This window comes from Alosa sapidissima, chromosome 21, assembly GCF_018492685.1.
Source record: "Alosa sapidissima isolate fAloSap1 chromosome 21, fAloSap1.pri, whole genome shotgun sequence".
NCBI classification, from domain to species: Eukaryota; Metazoa; Chordata; class Actinopteri; order Clupeiformes; family Clupeidae; genus Alosa; species Alosa sapidissima.
In genome coordinates, this window is record NC_055977.1 from 26,189,661 (window position 1) to 26,206,520 (window position 16,860).

Genomic DNA, 16,860 nt, shown 5'->3' on the forward strand with positions numbered 1-16,860 from the left:
GTTAGAGGACATATTCTGTTGTATATTTAATTGTTTATTAATTTGAAAGCCCATTTAATGTTTGGCTTGCCTTGACCTATAGCTGGCTGACTGCTAAGCAGACGAAAATATTATCTTCCATGATATAGAATAGCCTTCATACATAAAATTATGTTGTAATTCTATATTAATTTAGTTGGTTAATCGAATAACAATGACGAGCTTTTAACATTTTAAAGTCGGAGACAGTCCACGATAACCCCCCTGCGTAATTATCGGAAATGAAGGCAGCCCAGCTCGTGCACCGAATTTGAAAGTGAATGCGCGATTTATCTCTCCAACCAGGCAGAGCGCTCTTCTTCAATGGGAGAGGCTTCAAGTGACATGCACTGTAATGACGGCAGAGTGGGTGGGAGCTCACGGGGAAAAAATGCTACTGCTGTGGCGTGCTGCGGCGAGTTTGGCGACACCATTTTCGTTTTCCAAAGCCAAAGCACTGTTTTGAAGACACCCCAAAAGACCGAAGGGAGGGGGCAGTGTTTCCCACATTTGAGACACCGCTCTGCTCGCCTCACATCTGTGTTGTTTGCAGCGGGAGCCAGAAGCGTGCGCACGCCGAGGTGAAAGGGAAATCTCCGATCTGATCCGTGAGAAGAGGTCACCAAGCGCACAAATTGACGGGCCGTCGCTGCGCGAGAGCGTGTGGAATAGTAGTGTGGATAATGGCTGCCAGACTCCGTGATACAGACACTAAATGAAGAAGGGGTGTGTGAAGAAGAGACAAGGGCGACGACAGGTAGATATCTTATCTCTTTGTTCGATTACTTCAGAAATGTGTTGGTTTCTTTGTGTCTCCATGCGACGTGCTGCGCAGGTGGAATCTGACCAGGAGGACTTGTTAGCTTGGACAGCCAACTAGCTGCGATATGCTTATCAAAAAGAAACAATAGCGAGCTTCGCTGTCCATTGTAGTCTGTCTTTGGCTCCACTGGACACATATCAATATATTATTGCGTTATCACTGTAAGCTGTTATAGTTGGCACTGACATGTTCATTTGAGTGGATTCGTCCATGCAGTCCTGGGTCTGTTGATTAGCTTGTTAGCCAGACGTAGCAACCACAGAGTAAAGCTAAGTAGTGTTAGCCAGCTAGCAAGTTATACAACAACAGTGTCTGCGCTACGTTCTAAAGTGTGAAGATGGTAACTGCTGACAGTTACATATGTTTCATGTTCAGAACTCAAGTAACACGTGAAGGATATTGTGGATTGATAAAATGTTACACAAATGTATCTTGTTGTCTTGACAGTGTGGCATGGATACAGCCATGTTTACCCAACTAACTAGCATGCTTTGCCTTCCGCAACCATGTGTTTCGATGGTGAAATGGACAAGGGAAGTGAGAGGTTTATGTCACTTCATATTCTTCATTAACTGTTTGATCGCGAGGCGAAATGTGGCTCCTATATTTTTCTTTACATAATTGCAATTGCGCAAGAAAGGCAGGATGGGAAACCTTGGGTACCTTACTCAGATTAATGTCAATTTGTGAAGATGCAGGCGAATATTGTTTTTTTTTTTTTGGCTCTACAGTCGTTAGTGAGCTTTTCTCTATTTTCATAATACTTTCAAGAAACTTACCGTGACATTGGCATGTCTCAATATACTTATAATTTATGTAGTCGATTTTGACATGTCTGGGCATGTATTGCTACGTGAGGATCGGTCAATAAACACTCATGAGCATAGCGAACTTTTGAAATTAGTTATTCACTCTAGGAATTTGCGCCATACCCAAGCCATTTCTCGCAAATCGACCTTGTCATATCCCAAGCTGACATTCAAGTCCATCAAGATCTGGCTTGTTGATTTACCCTAGCTGTGGGCCTTGTGCCAAGAACGCTATACTGAACCCTTAAATTAAGTTACCAGGCAGGATTAATGCCCGTGTAGAAATGCTCGAGGTATGGGAAACATCTCCGTCTAGCTCACCCTAGTTGCCCCGGACATGCCACCGGGGCAGTAACTTGACGTCTTTGCCATGTGGCTATAGCAGAAAAAGTAATTAAAGGTATATAATATAAAAACACAACTAAGCAATAAGGACAGTAGTAGATAAATAATTTACTAAAATACAAATTATACTAACTAACACTTAATCTAAATCAATTCTAAAAACAGTATCCGCATAGTGGTGATTAATCAATCAAGAGGCCCTTGCAATGACTGAGGCAGGGACTGAGCCTGTGATTCTCTGTGCATAGTAAGGTAAGGTAAGGTGCTCTGTGTGAGTGAGTGTCATGGTGATAGTGCAATGGTGATAGTGCAAATGAGTAAGTGCAACAGTGCAAGAATAAAGTCTATATATTTATATATATATATATATATAACTATTTTAAGAAAAGGTATAAGTGTGGCCACAGTTCGGCTGTGGCATGGAGGGAGGGGTTATGCATATGTGCTAGTGTGCTAATATAGAACGCAAACAGTGAGGCAGAAAGACAGTGGTAAAAAGTGGTTAGTGGACAGACAGTATCCAAACATGGAGGGGGTGAAGAGGCAGACAGACTATGCAGAGAAGTCTATCTCTCCTCTTCCCTTAAGTGAAGCATTGAACAGTTCAATGGCCCTGGGGACAAATGACTTCCTCAGTCTGTCTGTTGTGCAAGGCAGTGAGCGAAGTCTCCAGCTGATCAGGCTCTTCTGCTTAACAATAGTGCTGTGGAGTGGGTGACACTCATTGTCCAAGATGTTGATCAGTTTGTTCAGGGTCCTTTTGTCAGATATTGAAGTGATGCACTCCAGTTCAGCTCCCACTACAGAGCCAGCTTTCCTTACCAACCTGTCAATTCGGCCTGCATCCTTCTTTGTGCTTCCTCCCCGACATACTACTGCATAGAAGAGGACGCTGGCAACAACAGACTGGTTGATCATCCTGAGGAGCTTGCTGCACACATTGAAGGACCGCAGCCTCCTCAGGAAGTACAGCCTGCTCTGCCCTTTCTTGTAGAGTGCATCAGTGTTGGCTGACCAGTCCAGTTTATTGTCCAGGTGGAGACCCAGATACTTGTAGGTGCTTACCACCTCCACATTGACCCTATCAATGGGGACTGGTAGCAGAGTGGGCTTGGACCTGCGGAAATCCACCACCATCTCCTTGGTCTTTGAAGTGTTGAGTTGAAGATGATTGCGTTTGCATCATTGCACAAAGTCCTCCACCAGGCTCCTGTACTCCTCCTCCTGCCCGTTCCTGATACACCCCACAATGACGGGGAACATATGTTGGAGAATAATTGTATTGCTGAACTGCCAGGTTCAAACCAGACCTGCATAAGTTTTGCTTTGATCTGATTCCTGCAGTAGGACTGTTCATGAATCGTCAACATATTAGGCTACTTATTCACGTAGACTGTTCTTATTAAATTAATAGTGTCTGGCGATGTTATTATCTAGTTCCTGTTCATGTTACTGTTGTTGACATAACCTATTTACACTGTGGCCTTTCCTGTTCATTGTTCAGTCCCCCATTGATTATCTCTGTCTGTCTCTGCACAGAGGAGTACGCAAAAACACTGGCACATTATCATAACAAATTGCTGTATAGAGTTGTTATAGGCATGGTATAATATAATATAGTGTAATAATATAGTGTACCATGGATGAAGGAAGAGTCTATTCAATATAGGTCCCTCCCATGAATGTGTTTTCACTTTCACTTACATTGTGAGATGCAGCATTTGGCTTTTGGCTGTGTTGTAAGAACTAAGTTAAGCGAGGAAATGGGAGAGGAATACAGCCCCAGACCACTTGTTATTGATTTATTGCACCTAAGACCAGTAGACCCTTACCACCTGCTTTTATACAATTATTTATTTACTGTAAGCTCTCATCCAGTGCAACTTACAGTAAGGATGTTATTTGTCCTAGGCATGCTTCCAGAGTATTTGCGCCATCATCTTTGTGCTGTTAGTGTCTTGCTCTTTCAGTTAAGCAACACTACACGTTTGGTCCTCATTTATTGGTTTGACAGATTCTGTCAAACCAATAGAAGCGGGCTGAAATTATCTGAATAAGTATTGCTAAATATCATACACATAAATATAAACATGTGCCCCTATCGCTCTCTGTCTCTCTCTCTCTCTCTCTGTCTCTCTGTCTCTCTCTCTCTCTCTGTCTCTCTCTCTCTCTCTGTCTCTCTGTCTCTGTCTCTCTCTCTCTCTGTCTCTCTCTCTCTCTGTCTCTCTGTCTCTCTCTCTCTCTCTGTCTCTCTCTGTCTCTCGCCTCCCCAGCAGCAGCAGCAGCAGACGTGGAAGCGTGGAGGAGGCTGGGGGGGGAGAGGATGGTGAGCCGCAGCCAGGCCAAGTACGAGCTGATCCAGGAGGTGGGCCGTGGCAGCTACGGCGTGGTGTACGAGGCGGTGGCGCGGAGCTCGGGCGCCCGCGTGGCCGTCAAGAAGATCCGCTGCCACTCGCCGGAGAACGTGGAGCTGGCGCTGCGTGAGTTCTGGGCACTCAGCAGCATCCAGAGCCAGCACCCCAATGTCATCCACCTGGAGGAGTGTGTGCTGCAAAGGGACGGCCTCGCGCAGCGCATGAGTCATGGCTCCAGCTCGTCACTGTATCTAGAGGTGGGGGACAGTGTCTTTATTGTTTATTGGGCGTTTCAGTGTTTATATGTGTGAGCTGGGTGTGGTGTGTGTGTGTGTGTGTGTGTGTCGTATACCTGGAGGAGTGTGTGCTCATCACTGTACCTAAAGGTGGGTGACCGTAGGGTTATTGTGTGTGTTTTGCTGGATATGTACTTTATGTGTGCATGCATGAGTGATGCTCAAGGTCCTCTCTGTACTAGATGGGCTGAGATCTCAGCATGGTGTGTCAGCTGTCAGTTGACCGTTTTATGCTGTTTTTCTTCTCTTTTGATTAGAGCAAGTGGTTTGTGTATTAAATTATTCATTATTCACATTTAAGAGTGCTCTTTGAGGGCCTCAACAAGAATAACTAGAACTTACTATCTGTATGGACCTGGCAGGCAGGCAGACAGACAGACAGACAGACAGACAGACAGGCAGACAGACAGGCAGACAGACAGGCAGACAGACAGGCAGACAGACAGGCAGGCAGACAGGCAGACAGGCAGACAGACAGGCAGGCAGGCAGGCAGACAGACAGACAGACAGACAGACAGGCAGACAGGCAGGCAGACAGACAGGCAGACAGACAGGCAGACAGACAGGTCTACTGCTCCGTTTTGCAGGCAGCTGTCTATTTGTATAAGCATGGAACCGAACAAGCGAATTCATGACCAGTGTTACCAGTGGACAGTGAGGGCGCGTTACGGTCCGTGTGCCGGGCGGAACGTTCCTGCCTGCCACACAGCTGCCTGCCCTGGCAGTTAACACCGCCAGGAAACAGGAAGTAAGGCTTGAAGAGGCCTGGGAGGGACCTGACCACTGTTATTATTAAGTGGCTTTTTTGTACCCGATGCTCTGCCTGATAAGTCGTTGAGGCTGCAATTCAGACCTGCTGACAGCTGAGGTGTGTGTGTGTGTGTGTGCGCGCGCTTCACAGTACACTTTATCTCTGTGCCTTTTCTATGGGTGTGTTATGAGTGTTTATCCTGTTTGTTTATCTTTTTGCGCAGACTCGGTCACTGTGTATGTAGAAAGGTGGCGTGCAGATGTGTGTTATCTCTTGTTGTTATCTTCACACTGCACTGTCCCTCACTGACAAATCCAGACTCATGTGACCACTGGGTGATGATTGAGCACATTCCAATACCACACACACACACACACACACACACACACACACACACACACACACACACACACACACACACACATACATGCACACATAGTGCTCCTTTCTGCCCTTGACAGACACACTCTGTCCTGCCTCTCCAAATCTCTCCCTTATGTTGTGATCAACAGCTTAGAGCGGTGTCACAGCTGGTGTGTTTTTCATGGCCCAGGATGTGGTGTGTGTGTGTGTGTGTGTGTGTGTGTGTGTGGCTCAGTGTTTCCCGTTTGCGGCATCAAATTGCCTTGTTGGCGCTGGTGGTAAACACACACTCCTGTGCGGCGGAGGCTGTGACGTGACGTCACAGGTCCAGATGGCCAGGAGCTGTGATGTTAATTGTGACCTGACCGCGCTGCAGGTGGGGCAGGGGTGGTCAAGTGGTTGTGCGCAGTGGCAGGTGTGGACTTTGAGTTTGACTGGGCTGATAAGATGATTAACCTATGACCTCATTAGGCTGCCAGGAAGTTGCTGTAGGAGTGCACGGTCTTGTCTGCAGCTGTGTGTGTGTGTGTGTGTGTGTGTCTGTCTGTCTGTCTGTCCCTGTGCATGCACGTGGATGATTCAGTGTGTGCATGTGCAACACATATGCCATTGTTCTAGTGTTGGTACATGTGTCCTTGTCAAGTTGCCAGTCAGTTTTGTTGCTCTGTTTCTATGTCAGCAGCGATACCTGTGTGTGTGCGTGTGTGTGCGTGTGTGCGTGCGTGCGTGCGTGCGCGCGTGCGTGTGTGCGCGCGTGCGTGTGTGTGCGCGTGCGTGTGCGTGTGTGCGTGTGCGTGTGCATTTCTTCTTCATTATGTAATGCAGTTATTGAATTGGTGTGTGTGTGTGTGTATCAGCATGTATAGACCTGTATCACACTGCTTTCCTTTTTGGCTGCTCTAGTACTTCTCTCACCTCCTCATTCCCTCAGACAATCAATCTTTCTTTCACTCACTCACTCACACTCTCTCTCTCTCTCTCTCCCTCTCCTTGTGTCCTGCTGTGCCTTTCTTTCCTCTTTCTCCATGGATCTGTCTTCTTTCTCTTTCTGCCCTCTCTCTCTCTCTTTCTCTCTCTCTCTCTCTCTCTCTGGGTATCTGCATTTCTCTCTCTCTCGACATCTTCCTCTTGTCATACCCTAGGTCTTTATCTCTCACTTTGTCTACTCTTCTCTGACAGACAGAACTATGAGAGAAGACCAACATAGGCTGGCCCGTGTGTCCGTGTCCGTGTCCGTGTCCGTGTGTGTGTGCAGTATTGCGTGTGTATGTGTGTGTGTGTGCAGTTGTGCGTGCGTGTGTGTGTGTACGCGTGTGTGCAGTTGTGTGTGTGTGTGTGTGTGTGTGTGTGTGTGTGTACTGCCTCTCAGTGCGGAGGCACGTGGGCCTTTGTCCATCAGCTCGTTAAGCTCTCCACCGCGCACCGCTTGGCTGCTCTCCCAGAACCCTTTGTTTACACTTTTTCTTTTTTACTCTTCTCTGTCTTTCTCTCCCCCCTTCCCTTTAACCACCACCACTCCATTCTTCCTCTCTCTGCCATGTTCTTCTGGAGAACCCCTGCAGAAATACAAATGATTATGGTGGGGGATGACAACCCAGTAGTGTGGTTGCTGTTCATTGAATCCGCACATTCATTTTGCTTGGGGGGGGGGGGGGGGGGGTGTTCCTTTATCAGCTCTGTGTTAAACAATTTGCAGTCCAATTTGTGAAGCAGACTGCCTTTTAAACACTTTGATGTGTGTATGTGACATTCAGAATGCCCAATTGGTAAAGCAGACTGACTTTTAAACGTGTATGCGTGTGTTTGCGTGTGAAAAGAAACGTTTAAATGTTGGCCGAGATTCATGGCTCTGGCTCTGGAGCGGACACGGCAGCGAGCAGCTTTGTAGTCATCACCTCACAAGAAAGACCACAACATCCTGCCTGCCCGGCCGCCTCTCGCACACACAGCCAACTTCTCTTTTCATTTTCTAGCGCAGTCAGAGAGCTTTGTGCTCGGTGGCTTTTGCGTAATGTATTACAGTCAGTGACACATGCTCGGGAGAGATAGTTGTGTGGACACTTTCATTTGATTCCTCCACACCTTCCCTTTTCCGCTCTCTGTTCCTCCCCCACTCTTTCTCCTCTCTTGTAATTTCCTCCTGTGGCTTCTCAGCTTCAGTGAATGCTTGGCCCGTCTGACTGGAACCACTTTGATTTGGAGTCTCTGCACATGGAACTGTCTTGTCCTTGATCCCAGTAGACAATGTTTTTTCCCCATCAAAATCAGAAGAACCTTACTTCATTTGGCCAACACTTTTAACCAAGGCGACTTATGTAAACTGTTACAAGAGCCATTCTCCCCAGAGCAACTTGCCCTCAACTTTTCAGGCCCATCTCCTTAGCCACAACGCCACCACCTTACCTTACCTTAGTCTCGTAACTGTTTGCCTCTCATCAGGTGCTAGTTTGAGCGTAGCATCCTACATACATCCTACATCCTTGTAGCATGTATATTTGAGGTATTTTATGCAGCCACATACCTATTTATTGTCTTTCTCTACAGTTTAGCCTCTTCATTCTAAAAGATTGGCCATAGGTTCAGCTGACAAAGCAGTATACTCATAGGGCCTTCATGACATGTCGGATATTTGGAAATCCAGACGTCCGACTTGAAAGTAAGGTCGGGTTGGATTTTATGCTTGGAGAATTTGTGCGGAACTCTTGTGCTCCAAGGTACCCGACTTGACGTCACGATCATGCTTCCCAACCACGGTGCCCTCCCTTGCAACAACACGAGCCAAACCTCACTCTCATTACAATTAGGAAAGGCTATTTATCACTAAATTAAAAGGACATTAAAAGGACATTCTCCTTGCTCAACCACAGTAAGCAGTTCTAATAACTTATTTATATGTTTCCTGTAAGACAGCATAAAAGCATGATCATGTTACTGCAGGAATCCATACTTGTTTTCCTAGCTGATCTTATGAACATGTTTTTTTGGAGTCGTGTCCTCCTAGTGTACGGTCACCAACTCAGACGCTTTAGAAGGCAGATGTAGGTGATGATTGAGATGCAAATTAAACACACCGGATTACCAGTCACCAACTTAAAGGTGCTCTAAGCGATGTTGGGTAATGTCACTTCTGTTGACATTCAAACAAAACAGAGAGCTATCTTGCTACTCCCTCCCCCTCCCTCAAGTGCAATTGAATCTCTTCGGAACGTGCATCTCGTCGGTGATTGGCTGGAACAGTTTATGTTTTTATGGTCCAGGCTGGACCAAGTTGTTTTTGTTACCGTTTTTGGAGCCTGGGCTGTCCACAGAGACTGTGTTGTTTTACAGTGTATTCAGGGCACAGGCAGCTAGCGGATGGTGATGTTGTTAGCTGTGTGTGACAAAAAATGTTTTAGCTTAGAAACCGCGTAACATCGCTTAGAGCATCTTTTAAAGCACTCAAGGGTTAAAAGGGAGCTCGTCTTGCAGCCCAAGGCTCTCTTTCAGCAAAGCAAAGCTTCTACTCAGGGCCCCATTTAAAAAGTGACGGAGAGGAATGAATAAGAAGCCGCCCCGCCTTGTGCCGTGAGCACAAAAGGATGAGTGTCTAGCTCGGGGATTCAGAAGAGATCTGGCGCGGATGCTCAGATGTCTGTTTGTGATGGCTCGTCATCTCCCGCTACCGCATAGGGATTCCTTTGATGTGTCTTATTTTATTTTTGGGAGGTGCAATGAGGTGGCAGCTAAATTAAGCGATAATCTTATGAATCAGGTTATCAGATGCAGGACCTTTTAAAAGTGGGTTTTTAGAAATGGGATTCATCCCCCCCCCCCCTTTATTCCCTCCATTAGCTGTCATGCTGAGGTGGAACGTTGTCTGCACAGAGCCGGCTTCGGAGTTTAAACCCCCCTGCTGTTTTTCTGTATGACTGTGTTTTGATGCGTTGTGTAAGAGCGTTGCCTAGGTATGCATCAGTGTTGACAGCTGTTTGCAACATGCTCAGAACTTAACAATGACGCTCGTAAAACTTGGTTACAGCTTTAGACAGCTGTGTGACTTTAACTTATGCTTATCTTTGTCTTCTGTCTCCTCTCTCTCTCTCTCTCTCTCTCTCTCTCTACCCCTTTCTTTTTCCCCTTCATCTCTTTCTGTCCTCAGCCAACTTATGATGTGGCATTATAAGGAAGGGAGGCTAACAATTGTGGTTTTCAACTAATGATATTCATTGATGGTGATTTATTATGTTGCGTTGATGGTGATACTGATTACATTGTTTTTAAACTGCTTTTTTTCTCTCTGTCTGTTTGTCTTTCTCCCCCTCTCTTTCTTTCTTTCTCTTTCTTTCTTTCTTTCTTTCTTTCTTTCTTTCTTTCTTTCTGTCTCTTTCTCTCTCAGCTGGTGGAGACGTCGCTAAAGGGTGAGATTGCCTTCGACCCACAGTGCGCCTACTACCTGTGGTTCGTGATGGACTTCTGCGACGGCGGTGACATGAACGCCTACCTGCTGTCGCGCAAGCCCAGTCGCCGCACCAACACCAGCTTCATGCTCCAGCTGGGCAGCGCTCTGGCCTTCCTGCACCGCAACCAGATCATCCACCGTGACCTCAAGCCCGACAACATCCTCATCTCGCAGGGTCGCACCCCGGCTGGCTCGCCAGAGCCCACGCTCAAGGTGGCCGACTTCGGCCTGAGCAAGGTGTGCTCGACGTCGGGCCTCAACCCCGAGGAGCCGGCCAGCGTCAACAAGTGCTTCCTGTCCACAGCTTGCGGCACTGACTTCTACATGGCGCCGGAGGTGTGGGAGGGCCACTACACAGCAAAGGCGGACATCTTTGCGCTGGGCGTCATCATCTGGGCGATGGTGGAGCGCATCACCTTCGTAGACGTGGAGACGCAGAAAGAGCTGCTGGGCAGCTACGTGCAGCAGGGGGGCGAGATCGTGCCGCTGGGCGAGGCGCTGCTCGAGAACCCCAAGATGGAGCTGCTCATCCCGGCGCGCAAGAAGAGCATGAACGCCAGCATGAAGCAGCTCATCCGCGAGATGCTCTCGGCCAACCCCCAGGAGCGGCCCGACGCCTTCGAGCTGGAACTCCGTCTGGTGCGCATCGCCTGCCGCGAGCTCGACTGGGACACATGATGGTGGGCAGGTGCATGATGGGAAGGCGAAGGACTACTGAGTGCACACCACACCGCACAGCACAGCCCACTCGACTCCGACCCAGACATAAACCCTTTAAGGACTTTGGGTTTAGTTTCGACGTTTTTTTTTTCTCTTTTTTTTTCTTTTGTTTGTAAAGAAGTTAAAGCAATGCGAAGCAACGCCGAACAAATCAGGACTGGGGACTGGTGACGTTAACCAAGAACAGTTACTTGCACTTGAAGAGTGCAAAATTCTTTCTCTCTTTTTTTTTGGATTTTCCTTGTTTTTTTGGTTTGTTTACAAAGACGACAATAAAACAAAACACAATCACCCACCAACCACTGGGTGCAGGTATCTATGCATCCTTTTACTAGCTGGTTTGGGGGGGTTTTTTTTGGTAACATTTTTTTTCTTGTTTTATATATCAAGGGAAATGTAAGAAATCTATTTGTCCTTGACATTTCTTTCTTGTAGTTATGTGACCAGAATAGCGATGTGTGGCGTTTACCACGGCGACTGTTCCTAAGGTTACCCTGTAAGCACAGTGTTTTCTGCAGGCTTTCAGATGAGTGCTGGCCGACGCCTTCGCTTTATCTTACTCTTCAGGAATTATCCGCATCACGTTTTCCACCTCGTCCTCGTCGCTGTCTTGAGGGGGATTGGATTGCACCAGCACCCTTCCACTGTTACACCCACCCCTGAAAAAAAAATCTGTTTGATCTCGTCGGCACGCCTCGAAGCATGGGGATTTAATTAGCAGAGTTGGAATGCCGCCTGGCAAAAGCAAACTTCTGACGGGTCCTCCCCTGGCATCTCTTGTTCCTCTCCTCCTCTCTTCATCTCTCTCTGCTCTACTGGGAACCTTCCTTATTTCCTCCCTTGGCCCCCGAGTCTGACAGCCCCCATTGACTGCACATGTCTCTGGACAGCCCTGAGGTTTCTTGTTTTCTCTGTCTCCGGTTGGCTCTCACGTCTGGTGCTAACGTCACCTCTGATGCAACTCCGTATACACAGGGAAAAATGCCTCTTTTCTTGACGCACTTGACCAAAATCTCCACCGCTTACCACAAGCCAATGGCATTCAAGTGGTTGGTCTGTGCTAATCTTCCGTGATCATTATGGGCTGCGATTTCTGTCCGCCAGTTAGTTTTTACTGGATGGGTCATCATGATGTAATTTTACTGTTTTTACTGCTGTTGCCAGACTCTCTTGAAAACATCTGATTCTGTAGTCAGGTTGCCAGTGGAGTTTAAACTGTATTTTCTGTGCTAGGAGTGAGTGTACTGTTAGCAGGCTCCTGACTCTAAATTGACATTTTGTTACTAGTTGCATTAAAGTAAGTATCAGTGCAAACAGCCATTAATACATGTCTTTAGTCCCTACGTACAAAAAAAAGCACAGAGCAGTATCTGTGCAGGCAGAAATAAAATATGCTGCTGATTTTTATTTCATTTGAATTTTTTGTTTGATTTAATTTTTACAAAACACCTCTCATTCTTGGGATAATTAAAGGGGTGTGTTATCACTTCAGAGAGTGGTAGACTTGCAAGAGGCAGTAGAACAACACAAAACCTTTTGAATTGATTGGACCGGGGTCAGATTTTGGCCAGACCTGTTCTAGAGTCTTCCGAAAAGTCCCGTGGGAAGAGAACGTGCGGGACCAGGCCCCCTGCAGTGTAGGCTTTGGATGTGACCTCGCCTGGACACAGGCTGCTTGGGCTAGTGGAGCAAGTAACCTGCACGCTCTAATAACTGCTCCACTTTTTGCCGGCTGAAGTGTGTGTGTGTGTGTGTGTGGGTGTGAACAGGGTTAATCTGTGTCGAGGCTAGCAGGTGTTTGTGACCTGTGCTTTTCCTCTGGCCTTGAGCCAGTCCTGTGATCTGGGTTGAACCCATAGAGCGGAGTGACTGAGGGAGGGAGGGAGGGGTGTGGGCGGGGTTGGCTGAGTTTTGTGTCTCTTGATTTGGACAGAACACAGATGCAGTGATGTAAATGTTTTAACGAATCGCCTAACGAGAGAATTTGAGGAATTTTGCTCCCCTCCACTAATGTAATTAAATTCCCTGAAAGAAAGATGGGAGAAAAGGGGTTGGCAGGCGTCATGCTGCTTACTGAAGGGAGCATAGAAGCCCTTATTGTTGCCTAAACATCCACTTCTCGAGTTTCAGGCCCAAGTGTGTTGCCTTGCAGAAGCCCGAAATTTCTGAACTTGAATCTGCAAACTTGAAGGATCGATCAGTGTGTGTGTGTGTGTGTGTGTGTGTGTGTGTGTGTGGGGGGGTCTGCACTTGAGGGTGAGGGACTTGACAACTTAGCTTAATTTTGTTTTTCTGCCCACAATTTTTTTGATCCTCTTGGTGCACCCATGGCCTCCTATTAGACTCTACTGAAAAGTGCTTTTTAGAGACCGTGTACACACGAGAGAGAAGAGAGAGATGGTCAACTGAGACAGGTGACACACACAGACATCACATGTTTCTCACCTTTTTTGAAAGGACTGCACACAAGATGAGAAACCACCACTGTCCTCACATTCTTACACACACACACACACACACACATACCTTTTCATACACAGCAAACCTCTGGGTGCCGAGGCGTCGTCAATTTTGGACACTTGATGCTGCTGAGGTGAAGTTGATCTCACTGTGTAACCCCCCTCCCCCCTCTCCACACACACACACACACACACACACACACACACAGACACCTTATGGCACTCGATCCCACTGGTAATCCCTTTCGCCACGCTTCTGACAGCTCCACAGTAAGCCTGTTAGGTTGTCACAGCAGCTGGCAAAGACAAGCCCGGGGGGGCAAAATACCTTTCAGGTCAACATCTTTTTCTACCAGCTCTACTCTAGTGGGAATGAGGGGTGGGCCTCTCAATTCTGTTCAGCAGCAGCAATATTTTTTAGTCTGGAAGGAGGGGGAGGTGGGGGAAGGGCATGTTGTTTCCCAAAAAAAGACACACACACACACCACACTAATCTCTCAATATTTAATGCAGTAGATGCAGATTTCAGGGTCACTTTACTCTTCCTGTTCGTCTTGCCTTGGTGCTCTTGACAAATGGTCAACACCAGCAAAAGCACAACACCTGCTCTACACACACAATCCTGGAATGTTTGCATGGAGGCTTGCCTTTACAGGAGTGCTGACAGGATTAACTTGTAATCTACAATAGGGCCACAGGAGAGATGGGTGTACATCATGCTTGGAGAACCAAACTGTTGTTTTGCATTTGCCTTTTTTTCTTTGCTTTATTTCTCTCTCTCTCTCTTTTTTTGAGGTTAACTGAATTTATGCCTTATTTCTTAATTCCCTGCCCATGTAAGCACTTGATGTATGGAAAAAAAAAAAAAAACGACTGTGCACTTAGCCTAGAGCAGTGGACCGTAGAAGGAAATTGTGTTTTTTCTCTCTTTAGCCCGTAATCTTATAGGGCAGATTGTGTTTGAGTAGGTCCACCTTGTTCCGAGCGTACTAAATGACACGTGTATATGAAAGTGCTGTCAGTATTTAAGTCGGCCTGTCATACAAGTTGACTTCACGCCCTATCCCCCCCCCCCCCCCCCTACTTTGCTTCTTTTAAACACTTGTGTGATTGAACACAGTGGAACTGCACGGTGACGAGGCCAGCCACTAGACTAGACCGAGTATTCAGTCTCAAAAGTAGGTCATTATCATCTCTTTGCCCCGGAGGCTGCTGGGAGATGGACGAGGCTGCGGGGAAAGTTGATGTGAGGACACATGGGCTGTTTCCGAGATGGCATACTGCACACTGCTCGTATGCTGATTTTAACAGCATTTCTGCATTTCGGATACAGCCATGGGGACTCTCTGCACATCCCCACGAGCTAGAGCCTTTCCATTAAGTCCTTATTTAGTAAACCAATCAGGATTTTTGGCAAAACCTCAAGCCATGGTCCTCAAAATACATGATTATTAATCTTCAAAAATGATTTGCACTTTGAAGATTCCTAATCTTTTGTATTCATAGACTTTCTGTGGTTTGATTTGATCCCATTTTTGTATAAACTGTACAGGGGTTGTATAGATTGAAGAAAGTGTAAAAGATGGGGATTTTTCCCCCCCTCTTTATTTTGAGGGGTGACATCATGGATTGGACCATGATTCAATCTGACATTATTGCTGTGGTGGGTTTGGTTTTCCTGATTTGTTTTTTGTGTGTGCGCACAGACAACTTTTTACAGTTTTCTTTCCAGTCTTGTATAAATGAGTCAATGAATTGCCATTCAGAATGCGATGTGGTGTGCCTGTACTGTTGGTAATTGTCTGTGTCCATTGGCTGCTTGTTTGTCCTTTACCCCCCCCCCCCATCCCCCCGGTCCGTCCGTCCGTCCGTCTATCTCCACCCACTGGAGTGGGCCCAGCCGACTTTTCCACTACCTCCCAGCACTCAGTAGAACTTAACACTGTGGGCAGAATTGGACCCAGTAGTATAAACACAGTCATAAACACACAAAATCCCATTACATGTTTCAGTAGAAGTTGGCTCAGTTCAGTTTTCTGGTTTCATTATTTTTCGGTCATTGGGTCCAATAGAAGCAGCAGCAGCAGCAGTACCATGAGCAGTGGATGACCAAAACCATCACTGTGTCAGGAAAGTGTCGTGTTGAGTTGTTGAATGCATCACCCACTGGCTGCTCAACCAGGATTGCATTGGTTAAAAGATCCCAATGCTGAGAAGGGGTCTGGTTCTACATCTGCTGTATGGATGTGTAATGGCTGCAGCCACGACTGCGGGAATGTAATGGTCAAGTTGTAATATGGTTGAAAAGAAGAAAAAAAAAAACATTAAAAACTGTCAGACAAAACTTTCTTCTTTTTTTTTTAAAGAATGGATTTTCTTTTGGAGTCAGTGTAAAATATTTTGAGAATAATTGAAATTTATCAAAAGCAATGTTGTAAATGAATGTGTAATTTATTGTTGCTTTTGCTTTATAAATAAATAAATAAACAATCATGGACTTCACTTGTAATGAATCAGTGATTAGGCCTAGGCTACTTCTTGAAATCATCAAGAACAAGAACATATTTGATTCCTATGGTAACTAACAGAGAAGTTCACCGTACTTACTGTGGTAAATGGCAAAGTATTGTCTGCAGACATGCTGCATTGCAATATAATGTATGTACAAGAACAATGATGGGAGTTAACGGTGACACCCAGGCTCTTCTTGCTTTACGACCTTACGTCAGTCACCACTGCGTGGCATATTCTCACAAACGTGACGTTAATGGGTTTAGTAAAGGCCAGACTGGACAGGCTAAATCACTTTAATGCAATGTCCTAAAAAGGGATGAAGTCATGATGACCATGGGACATTTTTATACAGTAAGGATTTATTGTATTTACATTTTATATTTAGCCTATGGTGATCAAAAGGCGAAGCAGATTTTGGATAAGAGGTCACAGCAGTAGCCTAATGAAATACTGCTCGTGACAGGTGTTGATCATTACCAGCAGGAGCTATTTCTTTTACAAGCTCTCCGTGGTGTTGCAATATCTGTTGCATTGCAAAATCAAAATGTGGTTGCAGTGACGGAAATCATGTTTTATTAGCCTTTTAATCACATTGGAATACTTGAATAATCAACTCCAGCATGTTTCACTTGAGCTTAAATACGATGATATAGTTAATACTAGTTGATAGGCTTATAGCCTACTCAAATAGGTAGACTGCTATGTTTCTTATTTAGGATACGTACTAAACGCCAATAACTTAACCTCTCAGAAAGCGTTGGACTCGATCACGTGTCCAAAGTAAATGCGAATGATTGGTGAATTAATCAGAGCTGCTAATTTGCTACAGGAGAGCATCAAGACTGCGGATAAGACATATCGGCCTTGGTTTAAGCTCGGATGGGCATTGAATGCAAACTATAGTTGAATGTGTAACGTCTAATAGGCAATCATATCATATTCCACATGGGTAGTCAGGGTAAGTTGTAGC

General features: G+C 46.1%; 2 protein-coding genes across 5 annotated transcripts in view; both read left to right on the top strand.

Annotated features, from left to right (window-relative positions):
* The first annotated feature begins 322 nt into the window (after positions 1-322).
* Positions 323-15,873, top strand: pdik1l (PDLIM1 interacting kinase 1 like). Of its 3 annotated transcripts, none has more exons than XM_042076457.1 (3): positions 323-775; positions 4,266-4,606; positions 10,135-15,873. In XM_042076457.1, the coding sequence occupies exons 2-3, from the start codon at positions 4,319-4,321 to the stop codon at positions 10,873-10,875; spliced, it is 1,029 nt and encodes a 342-aa protein (XP_041932391.1). In that variant the 5' UTR covers positions 323-775; positions 4,266-4,318; the 3' UTR covers positions 10,876-15,873. The 3 variants fall into 3 exon arrangements, with proteins under 3 accessions (XP_041932391.1, XP_041932390.1, XP_041932392.1); XM_042076456.1 differs by having other exon boundaries at positions 4,269-4,606; XM_042076458.1 differs by having other exon boundaries at positions 4,272-4,606.
* Positions 15,874-16,402: 529 nt separating this feature from the next.
* LOC121695530 (replication protein A 32 kDa subunit-like) overlaps positions 16,403-16,860 on the top strand; it is a 3,512-nt gene continuing 3,054 nt past the window's right edge. Inside the window, exons 1-2 of one of the 2 annotated variants that reach the window (XM_042076459.1) lie at positions 16,403-16,581; positions 16,720-16,848. In XM_042076459.1, coding sequence (XP_041932393.1) covers positions 16,836-16,848 — 13 coding nt within the window. In that variant the 5' untranslated portion in view covers positions 16,403-16,581; positions 16,720-16,835. Of the gene's footprint in view, positions 16,849-16,860 lie in introns of both variants that reach the window. The other variant, XM_042076460.1, reaches the window with a different exon arrangement.